We start from the raw sequence: 14,852 nt of genomic DNA, 5'->3' as shown, positions 1-14,852 counted from the left end.
TCCCCAGCCACTCTGGGTGGCTCCCAATCAAGTGTTAAAAACAGTACAGCATTAAATATTAAAAACTTCCCTGAACAGGGCTGCCTTAAGATGTCTTCTGAATGTCAGGTAGTTGTTTATCTCTTTGACATCTGATGGGAGGGCGTTCCACAGGGCGGGTGCCACTACCGAGAAGGCCCTCTGCCTGGTTCCCTGTAGCTTTGCTTCTCGCAATGAGGGAACCGCCAGAAGGCCCTCGGCGCTGGATCTTAGTGTCTGGGCTGAACGATGGGGGTGGAGACGCTCCTTCAGGTATACAGGACCGAGGCCGTTTAGGGCTTTCAAGGTCAGCACCAACACTTTGAGTTGTGCTCGGAAACGTACTGGGAGCGAATGCAGATCTCTCAGAACCGGTGTTATGTGGTCCCGGCGGCCACTCCCAGTCACCAGTCTAGCTGCCGCATTCTGGATTAATTGCAGTTTCCGGGTCACCTTCAAAGGTAGCCCCACGATGGAGCAAACAGCAAAAGCTCTCAAGCAATGTAACCTGTATACTTGGCTATGTTTCCTCTATCTGAGAAGGGGCTAAAATGCCACAACGTCAGCTGAGATCCTGCAACCTGACAAGCCTACTGATCAATGAGGGGGGGGGGGGTTCTAAAACTAGGGGAGATTTTCAAATGGGTCTCCTGTAGTTTTAAAAATGGCCATATGAAGGCATGTAGCACCAAGAAAGGAGGAGTTCGATCCATTTTCTTTATGCCAATTCTCTCTCATACACATGCACCAACTGAAGGATCCGTTTCAGCCAAGCATAATAAAAAATTATGTATGTATTTATTTTGAATTATTTTTATTAATTTTACAAATTATTACAGATCAAACCAAATGAAATTAATTCAATACAATGTCTTAAAATCAGGTTTCCCGCTCCTGTTCCAAACGTACGATCATCATCATTTGCCACATTATTTCTTATTTAGAGTCCAGTTGACTTCACTTGCCATTAAACCATTCTTCCAGCTGACTGCTTTTTTCACCTTACAAACAGCACCTCCGTTACATCTTATAAATAAGTAATCAATTTTATGTGTGTAGTCCTTCATATTCATTGTTGTTCCAGACCTGGTGTACTGGGAGAGTTAATTACTATCTTCCACTGTTCAGCTCTTTGCAGTGTTTATCTGGATGGTACAAGGTCACATTCCATTCCTTCTGCTGTTTACCAACTAGCATATAAGCTAACGCCATAAATAACTCACGGAATGCATATCCAAACTCCCCCATTAAAATTCTGTTCTGGAGTTCTTCCTCGGCACACAGCTAAAAACAAAATCTTTTTTCAAATTCAGCCTCTTTGCCAGATCTGTTCAGCAGCAGTTCATTCTTTTTTCACTGCATTCTTCCAACAGCACTCCTAGTCCAGTCCAGGAATAATTTTAAATGAAGTCCATGCAGCCTTGGTTGAGCGGGAAGGCATAATAAAACCTTGTTAAATTATTTGTTGAGCATAAATCAAAAGCCTCCCCCCTCTTTTCCAAAGTAACAAACAGAATAACATAGCAGTGGCTACACACGTCCTTTTCATTATGCAGAAAAAAGGACCATTTGAAAGCATAAGACTGCACAAAGACCTTGTCTTCCCTTTCCTGGCTATTGTAAGGATTGTCAAGCTTCGAAGAAAACATTCAGATACCTTCAAAGAGCCAAGCCCAGTCCTTTCGGCAGCTGACTGATTGCAGCCCATTAACACATGTTGGTCCAGAAACACCTCTTGATTTGTGCCAATTGTCCGAATTATGGAGGAACCAATCGCAAATCATGCCAGAAACAGAGGCTCATCTATGGCAGGGACACACTCCCAGTTGCACCCACTCTGCTTTTCAAGTTGGCAGACACGGGCTTCAGTGGCACTGAGGGATGCAGTGAGCTCCCCAGACCCCACTGGGGAACATTTCCAGTATTTTTGCCTCATAAAGCCTGGTCACTGATGGGTTCCCTTCTCCCTCCTCGGGGAAAAGCCCCCAAGAGCCGCACACACACTCCGCGTGGCTCTTGAAAGGGAGCGCGGCTCTTGCTGACTTTTGCAGGAGGTGGTGGAAGGGACAGAGTGCGGCTAAGCCAGAAGCTAGAACAGCAAGAGGGAGCTCAGCGATCCCTCTTGCTGTTCTGGCTTCTGGGATAGCTGCGCAGCCTGCATTCACTCCATAAGATGCACAAACATTTCCCCTTACTTTTTAGGAGGGAAAACGTGTGTCTTATAGAGCGAAAAATACGGTAGGTGGGGATGGGGGTGTTGAAGGAACTGTGGAGGAGTGGGAGCTTGGTAGCAGGTGTGGTTACTGAGCAACTCAAACAGTGGCAGCAGCCCCTAATAACCTCATATAAACCAATTGGAAGTGAATGCTCAGCAAGCAGTTAACACATTATAACCTCTCTGGAAACTTGTGGGGGGAGATTGGCATGAATGCACCATAAACAGGTCTTCTAGACTGAGTGCATAATGTTGCAACTGTAGATTTTAATCATGTTTCATCATTTGCTTTGTACTTACTAGACTATATTGCCTTTATGTACTTTTTGGTTCTATTTTGCTGTGTTTCAACCAGCCGACTACACTCCAACAACCTTTACTGTGATTGCCATCTAGCTTGGCTCTCCGATTGGCTACGCCAGCGACCTCGGGTTGGACTATACACTCAGTGCATGGGCCCCTCACATTTAAGGGGTCACAATGTAGCTGAGGTTCAAAAACGGGAATTCGTCTGCAGCGGTAAGACTCTCAATATTATTATAGCAGTACCTTAATGTGTAATGCATGACAATACAGCCTGAAAAAAGGCATGGGTAACACAAGCTTCACTAACTGTGCACAAACCTTTACTTAAGAGTGGCACTGTGGTCTAAACCACAGAGCCTAGGGCTTGCTGATCAGAAGGTTGGTGGTTCGAATCCCCGCGATGGGGTGAGCTCCTGTTGCTCGGTCCCTGCTCCTGCCAACCTAGCAGTCTACTTAAAATCAGGCTGCATATGTCTCAACCCCTTCCCTTGGCTATATAGATGCAGGCAGCTCAGCTCAAAGTTGGGAGCCTGGGAGGCTAGACTCATAATCTGGTGAACCGGGTTCGCTTCCCCGCTCCTCCACATGCAGCTGCTGGGTGACCTTGGGCCAGTCACGCTTCTTTGAAGTCTCTCAGCCCCACTCACCTCACAGAGTGTTTGTTGTGGGGGAGGAAGGGAAAGGAGAATGTTAGCCGCTTTGAGACTCCTTCGGGTAGTGATAAAGCGGGATATCAAATCCAAACTCTTCTCTTCTTCCTCTTCATATCCCCATATGCCTGAAGCAGATTTCACACTCTCCAGAACCATGAGCACCTTGTACTGGAAAAGAGGGAGGGCTAGCTGGGGATACTGGAGGTAGGGGGACGCGGGTGGCACTGTGGTCTAAACCACTGAGCCTCTTGGACTTGCTGATTGGAAGGCCGGCGGTTCGAATCCGCACAACAGGCTGAGCTCCTGTTGCTCTGTCCCAGCTTCTGCCAACCTAGCAGTTCAAAATAACGCCAGTGCAAGTAGATAAATAGGTACCACTGCGGCAGGAAGGTAAACAGTGTTTCCGTGTGCTCTGGTTTCCGTCATGGTGTTCTGTTGCACCAGAAACACTTTAGTCATGCTGACCACATGACCTGGAAAGCTGTCTGTGGACAAACGCCGGCTCCCTTGGCCTGAAAGCAAGATGAGCGCCACAACCCCATAGTCACCTTTGACTAGACTTAACTGTCCAGGGGTCCTTTACCTTTTTTCCCCTTTACTGGACGTAAAAGGTAAAGGTAAAGGGACCCCTGACAGTTAAGTTCTGTCACAAATGACTCTGGGGTTGCAGCGCTTACCTCGCTTTACAGACCGAGGGAGCTGGCATTTGTCCGCTCCTCAGGCAGTTTTTCCAGGTCATGTGGCCGGCATGACTAAGCCGCTTCTGGCACAACAGAACACCGACACCAGAGCAGCGCACGGAATCACCGTTTACCTTCCCACTGAAGCAGTACGTATTAATCTACTTGCACTTTTGGGCGTGCTTTCAAACTGCTAGGTTGGCAAGAGCTGAGACCGAGCTCACCCTGGGAGCTCACCCCGTCACAGGGATTCGAACCGCCAACCTTCTGATCAGCAAGCCCAAGGCTCAGTGGTTTAGACCACAGCGCCACCCGTGTCCCTCAAGTTATTGGAGGCAGAAAAAGGCTAAATATTTTCCCTATCAAGCAGTTGTACCCTCCATGTGCATAGGTGTGGGATGGGTTGAAGCTGGCTTCTTCTGAGTCCTGTGTGAATCACTCACACAAGAACTGCACCTTTGTTATGATTAGAGTCAACCTAGAGTGTCTCAGGTTACACATCTAGTGTCATAGTTATGAGGATGGGTGAAAAGTGTAGGTCCAGGATATTAAATCCAGAGAGGTTTTTAACATAAAATAAGTAGCGTATTCAAAGTGTACTTCCCATTTATGCTCTTGCCATTTTTACATCCTTAAATCCTCTTAAGAATTGAAAACCCAAGGGTTTGGGAAACAGAATTCGTTCTGTACATTTTACCATGTCTGTGGCTTTTTCGATTGCTTGTAATGACATATTAAAATAACTAATGATATACCACTAACAATTGTCTCTATTTTTCCTCTGTTCATACCCCCTAGATGAGGAAGAAGGCAAGTTCATTTAAATAAAACCAATCTTTTAATGAAAGATTAAATCATTAGTCAGCATTGCTTCATCACGTTTCCTCTAAATGTGTATACAACAGTTGTACCTGCCCATTTTCTCTTTTACTCACCAAAAAGCTCACTGAAAAGAGGGGCTTTTAGCAGTGAAGAAATTTTCTCAAGTAGTATTTAAAAAAGAATGAGATAATTCAGTATTCTTGAAAGTGGCAACAGGTGGTCATCTTCGTTCTGTGAAGCAGGTGTGGCTCACCTGTGTATTGGTCCCCAAGAGATTTCCACCCATTAAAAAAAAATGTATTTAAAAATACGGCTCATGTGGGTTTCCCACTGTGATACAATTGTGCTAAAAGCTTTACTGTGCCCTCTATTTATTTATTTTTACTAACTGCTGCCATCATTTGCTGTGATATGTCTTTACATTTGTAAAAAAATACTTCATTTACTGCTGACTCAGTCCCCTGCTATGATTCTGTGATGCCAAAAGCTTTTTTGCCCAATGATTCCAAATGCAGAAAGTAAAACAAAAAACCAAAAAACCCAGAGGGTCAGTGCACACCAAAGCCCACAGAAGTCACCCCTGCTGTTGACCAAGCAGTAAATGCTTTAAATCAAGGGAGCAAATTATTTACTTATTTTTGCTTGTTTGTGCCACTGAAGAATGAACTGACTGCCAAATATATGTATATGTGTTAATAAATATTGGTAAGTTAAAGACTGCACATTGGCAATTATAAATTATTTGGTCAGCATAAAAGGCTGAAGAAGGTTCACTATGAAAGCTATATGTTATGACTGAAGACGTTGATATGGTGGAATCTCTGAGCTTACCCACATTTCCTCTCATCCTGCTGCTTTTCCTTCCTCGGAAAACTGCTCTTTAGTGCTCAGTCGGAGCAAATGGCAATTGGGTGTTCTATTTGCCTTAAGGTACAGCCAGGTTTCCCCCGGGAAAGGATCAGGGCAAGTGGAAAGCTGCTTGGACCCATCCTTTCTAGAAGCTCAGTCCTAGCAGCTGAGGTCCATTTGGCCCCTCAAATAAAATATTTGATGGTCTGTCCGTCCCCCCCCCCCAAGTTGATGGGCATTGCCATTCAAATGTGTATGTGCTTATGATTGATTGTGCAGGGAGGGGCTGGGACCCCCCAATATTTCCTTCAAGTTGGCACCTCTGCTTTCTAGGCACTGGGCAATGGGAATGTGGGTGCTTTAATCCAGGCTTCCGCCATACAATGTATGAAAGTATTCCAAGCATCTATTTCTGCATATTTCGTTTTAAGGCAGTTTTGGAATCTGTATTCTGGAGCAGATTGGGGGGAGGGTTAGAAAAAGCATTGCTTTTCGCTGTCTTGTGTAGTGGGGGTAAATTAGGTGTTTCATTAATAGCATTCTTGCAGTTTTAGAAGTAGCAATCTGTTACTGTTTCCAGGTCATCAGTCTTTTATGGCTCCCTCCTGCAGCGTCTTGCACTGTCCTTCTGCATGTACCTGTAGTAACAACATTGTGGACTGCCGAGGGAAGGGCCTTTCGGAGATCCCAACTAATCTGCCAGAAACCATCACAGAAATGTATGTAATGTGATTTCCCCCTACTTTTACTAATTTAATTCGTTTCTTGTTTTGTTTTTTAATTGTTTATCACAAGTTCGAACTGTGCTAAAATGGGGCATACAGAAATATAACTTCATAATGGCATCATTTCCTGAATGGATATTTCACATAATCTTGTATTTGCTTTTGTGGGCTAAATATAGCAGACTACATTTCCCCCCAAAATGGATTCAAATGGATATGTTTGTGTAAATGTTTTTGAGTTTCAATCGACCCAGACATCATGAGAAGGGCTATAATTTTAAGTAAGTACATGTGAAATATTTAGAAGTTTTCTCCCATCTGATGTCAGCCACCTTGGGTGCTCCATATGTTCAGAATTATGTGCTGAAAAGGAATGCTTGGAAACCTTTGTCCTGATGGCCACAGCCATAAAACAGTTGACTATGTACTCAAACAGATTCTGTTTGAAGATATCTATGGAGTGTTCCGGACACTTAGTGGCTTATTGAATTTCTGAGTGCAAACCCAAGAACCATAGAATCATAGAGCTGGAAGGGACCATGAGGGTCAGCTAGTCCAACCCCCTCCAAATGCAGGAATTCCCCCCCCCCAACATGGGGCTTGAACCCACAACACTGAGATTAAGAGTCTCATGCTCTACTGACTGAGCTGCCTTGTTCTAGGTAACACTTTTAAGCAAAAGTTACACACTACCACAAGCCTTCAGCTGACACTTCTAAATGCCTTACATTGAAACAGTTCCTGCCAATTTAGCTCTAAATATGTTTCTAGGAAGGGACGCGGGTGGCGCTGAGGGTTAAACCACAGAGCCTAGGACTTGCTGATCAGAAGGTCGGTGGTTTGAATCCCCACGACAGGGTGAGCTTCCGTTGCTCGGTCCCTGCTCCTGCCAACCTAGCAGTTTGAAAGCATGTCATAGTGCAAGGAGATAAATAGGTACCGCTCTGGTGGGAAGGTAAACGGCGTTTCCGTGCGCTGCTCTGGTTCGCCAGAAGCAGCTTAGTCTTGCTGGCCACATGACCCGGAAGCTGTACGCCAGCTCCCTTGGCCAATAAAGCGAGATGAGCACTGCAACCCCAGAGTCGGCCACGACTGGACCTAATGGTCAGGGGTCCCTTTACCTTTACCTTTATGTTTCTAGGATCTCATCCATCTCTCATATCCCATTAAGATGTCTAAGATCAACTTAGAGGGTTTTTAACCAGTGCTATGTGTTTAACAATCGCACCTGATATAAAAGTGTTACCATCATGGTGTGGCCTTTCCCAGCAACTCACCAAGTCTAAACATGAGCACTGGGATTTAGCATTGTGTTGGAAGTTTCAGCAGTGACAACATCAGAAACCTAGCCCTCACGTTTTCTGCATCTAGGACAGGCTTCCTCAAATTCAGCCCTCCAGATGTCTTGAGACCACACTTCCCATCATCCCTGACCACTGGTCCTGCTAGCTAGGGATCCTGGGAGTTGTAGGCCAAAAACATCTGGAGGGTTGAGTTTGAGGAAGCCTGATCAAGGAGGTGTTAACCTCCTCTGAGTGCAGAGAAAATGTGCACATCTCCAAAGCAGATTTTGGGGTTTTGACAAAGTCAGACAGGGCAGGGTATAAGACAATGATTGGTTTATCTATCCAGGTGATGTTACGAAACCTCTTCTACAAGGGGCTTCACTCCCCATAAAGGGTCAGTTTAGCAATTTGGAGGGTGCTTTTGGATCCAACATTATCACAGTCTGTTGTGTAGCTCGAAGTGCCTTTTTCTTCTCTGGCTGATGCTACAACCGTATCTGGAGAAGACAAGCTTAGCCACAATTTACTCATGCTTTGGTAACCTCCCATGTAAACTGTTTCAATGTGTCGTATTGGTGACTGGCTTTAAAAATGGTCTGGAGACTGCAGTTGGTTCAAAATAGTGTCACAGCAATATTAAATGAGCATTTTGGTCACATTGTGCCAGTGCGTTATCAGTCGCACTGCACCCTAATCTGATTTTGGACCCAATTTAAAGTGTGTGTTTTTAAGCTTTAAATCCATTGGGACCAGGTTACCTTATGCCATCCCCAACAAATTCCCATCCAGATCTTCCTTGGGGACCTTTCTTCTAAGCCTACCCACCAAGTAGATGGGGGGTTTCCGGAGTGAGGGCCACTTTGGATGAGGCATGGAACAACCTCCCTGGAGAGGTTAGCCTGAGACCTTCTCTTATGGTCTTTCTGGTGCCAGGTGATGGCTTTTTCCTTCACTCATAATTTTCCATTGTGCTTTGAACTAATCTTGGGCAGTTGTGGCTTAGTGTGGTTTTAATCTGAGCTGTGAACTACTTACGCTTTTTCCTATTTCTCATTGTTTATTTTAAAATATATATATATATATATATATATATATATATATATATATATATATATATATGCAGGTTTTGGTGTCTTCGGGTGTCTTCCCGTGTAAGAGTCGGGGTGTCTGTGCGACGTTTCGACGAGGTCTCACTCGTCATCTTCAGGCTGGTGCTTTCGGCTTCTTGTTACTGGAACAGAGCAGAGTCTGGTGTTTGAGTTCCTATAAATACTGTTGAGGGGTGTGGTGTATAGCCTCCAACGTTCTGGGCAGAGAGGAAGTTCCTAGATTAGTGTGCCTTTTCTTCTTTTGTTCCTTAATTACTTGAGGGATATCTTGGGTGATTTCATGAGTGATATTCTGAATACCACTGGGTGGGTCATTAAGTGTAGATTAGTTGCTAAAGCTTTCGTGTCTTGACCTCTTGAGCTTGTGAAGAGTTTTTCTGAGAAGATGGCTGTGCTGCATTTAGTTGTGCTCTGGCTTGGCTTCGTGTATAGGGGCGAGCTGTGGTTTTGTGCCTTGTGCCAGCCAGATCTGTGTAGGGATTGCAGGGGGGTGCAGCATCCGGAGGTGCCACTATAGTTTGGCTACTGGATGGAGTCTGTAATATGTCTGTGGAGAGGGTCTGGGTTTGGGTCTGGTGTGGTTGATTGGTGACGGCGTTCTGTGTGCCTCTGGTTCTGGTGTCGGTTTTTGTGGGGAGGGCTAATTTCCAGATGTCTGGCAGGCGGGACGTGTCGTCACGCTTGTTCATGTTGTGAGGGTGTTTCTCTATCTCGATGGCTTCCATGATTATTCTCTTGTGGTGATGTTCCATGTTAAAGAGCAATTTGGAATCTGCAAAATTAATTTCGTGTCCTGTTTCTTTCATGTGTTGGAAAAGAGAGGAAGTTTTTTCTTCTTTTTTGACGGCATTCTTGTGTTCTGCGATACGTGCATTTATTCGTCTGTTTGTTTGTCCAATGTACGTGGCTGGGCAGACTTTGCAGGGTATTTCATAGACCCCTTGGTTTTCCAGCTGGATTTTAGCTTTAGCAACTAATCTACACTTAATGACCCACCCAGTGGTATTCAGAATATCACTCATGAAATCACCCAAGATATCCCTCAAGTAATTAAGGAACAAAAGAAGAAAAGGCACACTAATCTAGGAACTTCCTCTCTGCCCAGAACGTTGGAGGCTATACACCACACCCCTCAACAGTATTTATAGGAACTCAAACACCAGACTCTGCTCTGTTCCAGTAACAAGAAGCCGAAAGCACCAGCCTGAAGATGACGAGTGAGACCTCGTCGAAACGTCGCACAGACACCCCGACTCTTACACGGGAAGACACCCGAAGACACCAAAACCTGCATTCCTGTACCCGTGAAAATCTACGAAAGCATATATATATATATATATATATATATATATATATATATATATATATATATTGCTTTCGTATATATATATATATATATTGTATTTTGAATGTTGTCTTTTTCGTCAGCCGCCCAAGAGATGGGTAGTGGCGCTGATGAAGTGTAGGCAGCACTTAAACTTTGTAACTCGCTGCTTATTGACACCAGGCAAGTGACTTCAACGAACACTTTTCAATGCCTGTTTAAAACACATTTGTTTAGGCGAGCCTATCCAGACACGTATATGTTGAGGTGTTTTAATTTATTTTACTGTTAATCTTTATTACCTTTAAATGTTTTTGATAGTTTTTAACAGTTTTTACTTATAATTTTAATACTTCTTGTAAACTGTTTAGAGGTTTTACTATGGTCTCTGGCAACAGAGAATGGCCTTCAGTTCTGCCTAAGGTGTTCCCTTACTAGATTTTCCTCCCCCAACCCTTTTCCTCATTGATTTCCAATTGGTTTCTCAGTTAAGTTCAGTCAGTTCAGGCTGTAGCCTGCCCTTTCTTTATGGTTTCTGACATGTGTTATCCAAAAGCAAGAGTCCTGAAAGACGTCACAGAAATCCACTGGCTACGCGGCAGAAAATGAGCTGCAACTTCCACGTTAGAGCAAAACTTTCTTCTGAATACAGATGATTTATTGTTGTGTTACTCCATGATGACAGTGTTCATCGCTTTTGCTGATAAAATGCAACTGGAGGCATTTTTGTCATTAACAACCAGTCCCTTGAGGTACTGCTTGATAGAACAATTTGTGTAGATATTAAATACTAGTCAAGCTGTAGAACAATGTTTAAAGATTCACTAACATAGATATTGAGTAGACTGTCAGACAGGCTTGTTTAACAGTCAAGGGGCAAGTATATAGAACAGCAGTTATGAACAGCAGTTTGAGGATGTAAGTAGAAAATTCATGATATTATTTTACAAGTAACATCATAAGCAATATTTAGTTGATGCAAATGCTTTGGAGTAGATTTGTATAATAGCCTGAAGGCTTCGGAAAGCATACGAAGAACATGAGATCTCTTCCTTTCTCAAAAGACAGTCATTAGGCATAGTAAGAAATTGTGTCAGTATCTGTCATAACGTTTTAGATTCAGGAGCTACAGTGATTTCCTTTGCTAAGATCTATTTCGTTTGCTGACATCTGTTTTTTGCCATTTACGCTAACAGCAGATGGGAAATATGCTAAGATGTGAGGCATTTTTATTGCCATATATAATACCACCTGTGATTATATTGCTTATATTTGTTTTCTGTGTTAAGGAAGTTTGATTTCTTCTTGTGAATATAAAAAGCAAAGCTACTTCAGTGCGATGCAATTGAGTTTGTCTGCACTTCCAGTAGCATAGTAGAAGCCAAGAGTATACTAGTATCATCCCTCAGCTGGAGTCTGCATCAGAGAATGACCAGGAGGCCCCAATCTTAAGCCAAGCCCAGGGTCAGGTTCCATAGGGAGTGAGGAGCCAAGATCCTGCAACAAGGCCCTGTAGCTGGGCATTCGCATCCAGGATGTGGCTGCTGACATGGAGGCAAACAGGTCCCAAGTCTGAGGTCATCTGATGAAGAGCCTGAGTACATGCAATAACTTCTTGGGAATAAAGGTCTCTCTGGAACAGGGGCAGGCAACATGCAGCCCAAGGGCAGGATGCGGCCCACGAAGACCGTTTTACTGGCCCATGAGCCCCCCCCCGAACTGAGCTGCCCGCTCAATGAGTCCCCAGTGCACTGCGCTAAACCAGTGCAGCGCGGTGCAGGGACTTGCCGAGAGGCGCCAGAAATCATGTCTGTGCATGCGCAGATACCAGAAATTGCATCTGCGCATGTCCAGATGTAAAAAATTTGCTTCTGCACAGGTGCAATTTTCAGCGTCTGTCGCAAATTCTTCGCGGCACTTCTATATCACCAGACCTTTATATATAGTGAGAGGGTGGGGAGGGGTATTACTTAGAAGGGTGGTGGGAATGGGTGATTGGCTGATAGTGTGGTAAACGACTGTTAAGGACTGCAATTGGTCTTACAGGAAAAAGCAAGGGGTGAGATGGCTAAAAATAGCTTTATCATGTATAATGAGATAAGAATCCAATGTCTCTGTTCAGACCAGGTCTCTCCATGGTTTAAAGTTTGGTGATAAGTTGAAATTCAGCAACTTCTCTTTCCAGCCTATTTCTGAAATTCTTTTGTAATAAGGCAGCTACTTTGAGATCTTATATAGAATGTGCTGGGAGATTGAAGCGATTTCCTAGTTTCCCAAGAATGGTAGCTGTGATCTCCATTGCCTTCACCTGTGCATGTTGGGAAATGACCTTCATTTGAGGGTTCATGGGCTATTGCTCCTCTCTCCAGAATATACAATGTTACTCTGCGAGAGAGAGAAAGATTGCATGTGTGTGTTGAGTAGAATATTTGCCCAGCACAGTTTTTCCTGTGGAAGTGGATGGGATGTGCAGGAGTCATGTTTGCAGAATGGGTCCCCCCTTCCTTGCTTGAGTGGGGTGTCTTGTATTCCCAGGTGTAGAAGTGGAGTTGAGGTTCCTGTTGTATTTGAAACCTGAGTGTGCCATTACCCAGGGATTAGCTAAGAAAAACCTGACTTTTCTCACAGAGTTCCTTGCCCATGAATCCAGCATTTTTGGTTTTCAATATTTTTTGGGGGGTGGGGGAGAGTTAGTTGCCAAGGAGAGGAAGTCTAGTGTACCTTGTTTCTTCAGTGCATAACAATGCAGCAAAGTGATGTGGATACCTGTAAGTAGATAGTCTCCACATTCACTTTGAAGCACATGATCAAACATTGTTTTATTGGGTTTTGTACCTTGCATTGACAGATGTGCAGCTTTATTATTTTATTGAGAAAGGAAAGTTCTCAATGGTGAGGAAAAAAATACTTGAAAATTCTATCGCGCATAATACCTTCCGCCCAGTAATTTTTCTGAATCACTTTCTTGGTTTACGTTTGACTCTAGTACCAGATTAGTACAGTCAAAACATATTGCTTTGGGATTAAGAAGTTGAGGGATTGCTTCTTCTCTTCAGTCTGAGAGGGCTGGTCGCCCACTCCCTGGATTTCTGTGTCCAGAACAGCCAACATGCTGCCATCCATGGTCCATTACAACTCCCATCACCTCTGACCATTGGCCATCTTGATGCAGGTGAAGAGTTGTAGTCCCACAACAGCCTGAAGGAATCAATTTGGGGAAGCGCGATTTAACTCTTTGGGATTACCTGCCTAGGAAAGACCACCTTACAAAATCCTTGTCTTTTTGCCAGTTAAAGCTTGTCTGTTAAACGTTTTCCACTGGGTTACCTAGCTGGTTTATTGTTTGCATTGCTGTTGCTGGTTATTTTAAGTTACATTTCTCTTACATTTGGATTACTCGGTTTTACTTTTGCTCTGGTTTTCATTTGATTTGATTTTGTAACACTTGGGCCTTTTAAACAGAACAGGATTTCATATATACACTGTAATAATAATAATAACGATACCCCATATAAGTGTAGACAGTTGTTAAGATATTTTTAATTTAAAACATTTTTATGCGGCGTTACACAGCTCAAGGCAGCTTACATAAAATTAAAAACAAACATTTCATGAGAGTACAAGAAGAATCTCTGCTGGATCAGATCTAGTCTAGCATGCTGTTCCCTCCATGGATTTCCAAATGCCTTTGTGAAGCCCCAAAGCGGGAGATGAACGCAGTAGCATTTTCCTGCTGATGATCCCTAGCAACTGGTATTCAGAGGCATACTATTCAATTTTGTTCTTTATTTATTTATTACCCACCCTTCAGCATAAGGTCCCAGGACGGGTTGCAACGTTAGAACACAACACTAACAGCAGTCTAAAACAGCTGTTGTTGTTGTTTAGTCGTTTAGCCATGTCCGACTCTTCGTGACTCCATGGACCAGAGCACGCCAGGCACTTCTGTCTTCCACTGCCTCCCGCAGTTTGGTCAAACTCATGCTGGTAGCTGCAAGAACACTATCCAACAATCTCATCCTCTGTCGTCCCCTTCTCCTTGTGCCCTCCATCTTTCCCAACATCAGGGTCTTTTCCAGGGAGTCTTCTCTTCTCATGAGGTGGCCAAAGTATTGGAGCCTCAGCTTCACGATCTGTCCTTCCAGTGAGCACTCAGGGCTGATTTCCTTCAGAATGGATCGGTTTGATCTTCTTGCAGTCCATGGGACTCTCAAGAGTCTCCTCCAGCACCATAATTCAAAAAACAGCTAGCAGCAAAGAAACAGCTAAAACAGCTAAAAACAGCTAAAACAGCTAACAATCACTAAAATATTCATCTCAAGTGTCAAAAGCCCAGGGTAAGGTGGTGGATCTTCAACATTCTCTGGAATATAGCCATCATGGCTTATATAACCTTACCCAGGGCTGGCTCACCCATGAGGCAAGGTGATACAAATGCCTTGGATGGAGGAATCCATAGGAGCAGCAGATCCGGCCTCCAAGGAATGCATCACCTGCTGTTGCTGCTGTTGCTGCCAGTGTGGTGTAGTCTTTGGAGGCTGAATCCACCAGCCTCTTGGCATGTACAAGGTGCTTCTGGTCTCCAACCACATTTGTTCCCAATGTAGATCTTTATTGCCCCCTTGTTTCTGATATAGATCTTCACTCACCCCTTTCATACTGCACCACGGTGTGGTACGCTGGTTTGACATCAACGGATAGGAAGTGCCTACAGAGGGTGGTGAATACAGCACAAGATATTATGGGCTGTCCCTTGAATCCGCTGGATGACATCACAGAAGAACGTTGCCTCAGGAGAGTGAGGAAAATTCTCAGGGATGATTCACACCCTGGCTGGCACTTTCTTGATCTCCTGCCCTTGGGCA

The 14,852-nt window shown here is 44.1% G+C and overlaps 1 protein-coding gene across 6 annotated transcripts in view; it reads left to right on the top strand.

Moving 5' to 3' along the window:
* SLIT2 (slit guidance ligand 2) overlaps positions 1-14,852 on the top strand; it is a 242,582-nt gene that overhangs the window by 159,425 nt on the left and 68,305 nt on the right. For all 6 annotated transcript variants that reach the window (XM_082237336.1, XM_082237334.1, XM_082237335.1 and 3 more), the window contains exons 8-9: positions 2,589-2,752; positions 6,124-6,262. In XM_082237336.1, coding sequence (XP_082093462.1) covers positions 2,589-2,752; positions 6,124-6,262 — 303 coding nt within the window. The remainder of the gene's footprint in view (positions 1-2,588; positions 2,753-6,123; positions 6,263-14,852) is intronic.

This window comes from Podarcis vaucheri, assembly GCF_965113315.1.
Source record: "Podarcis vaucheri genome assembly, chromosome: 9".
Classification (NCBI taxonomy): domain Eukaryota; kingdom Metazoa; phylum Chordata; class Lepidosauria; order Squamata; family Lacertidae; genus Podarcis; species Podarcis vaucheri.
The sequence above is the reverse complement of the archived record's forward strand: the minus strand, read 5'-3'. Positions and strand labels throughout refer to the sequence as shown.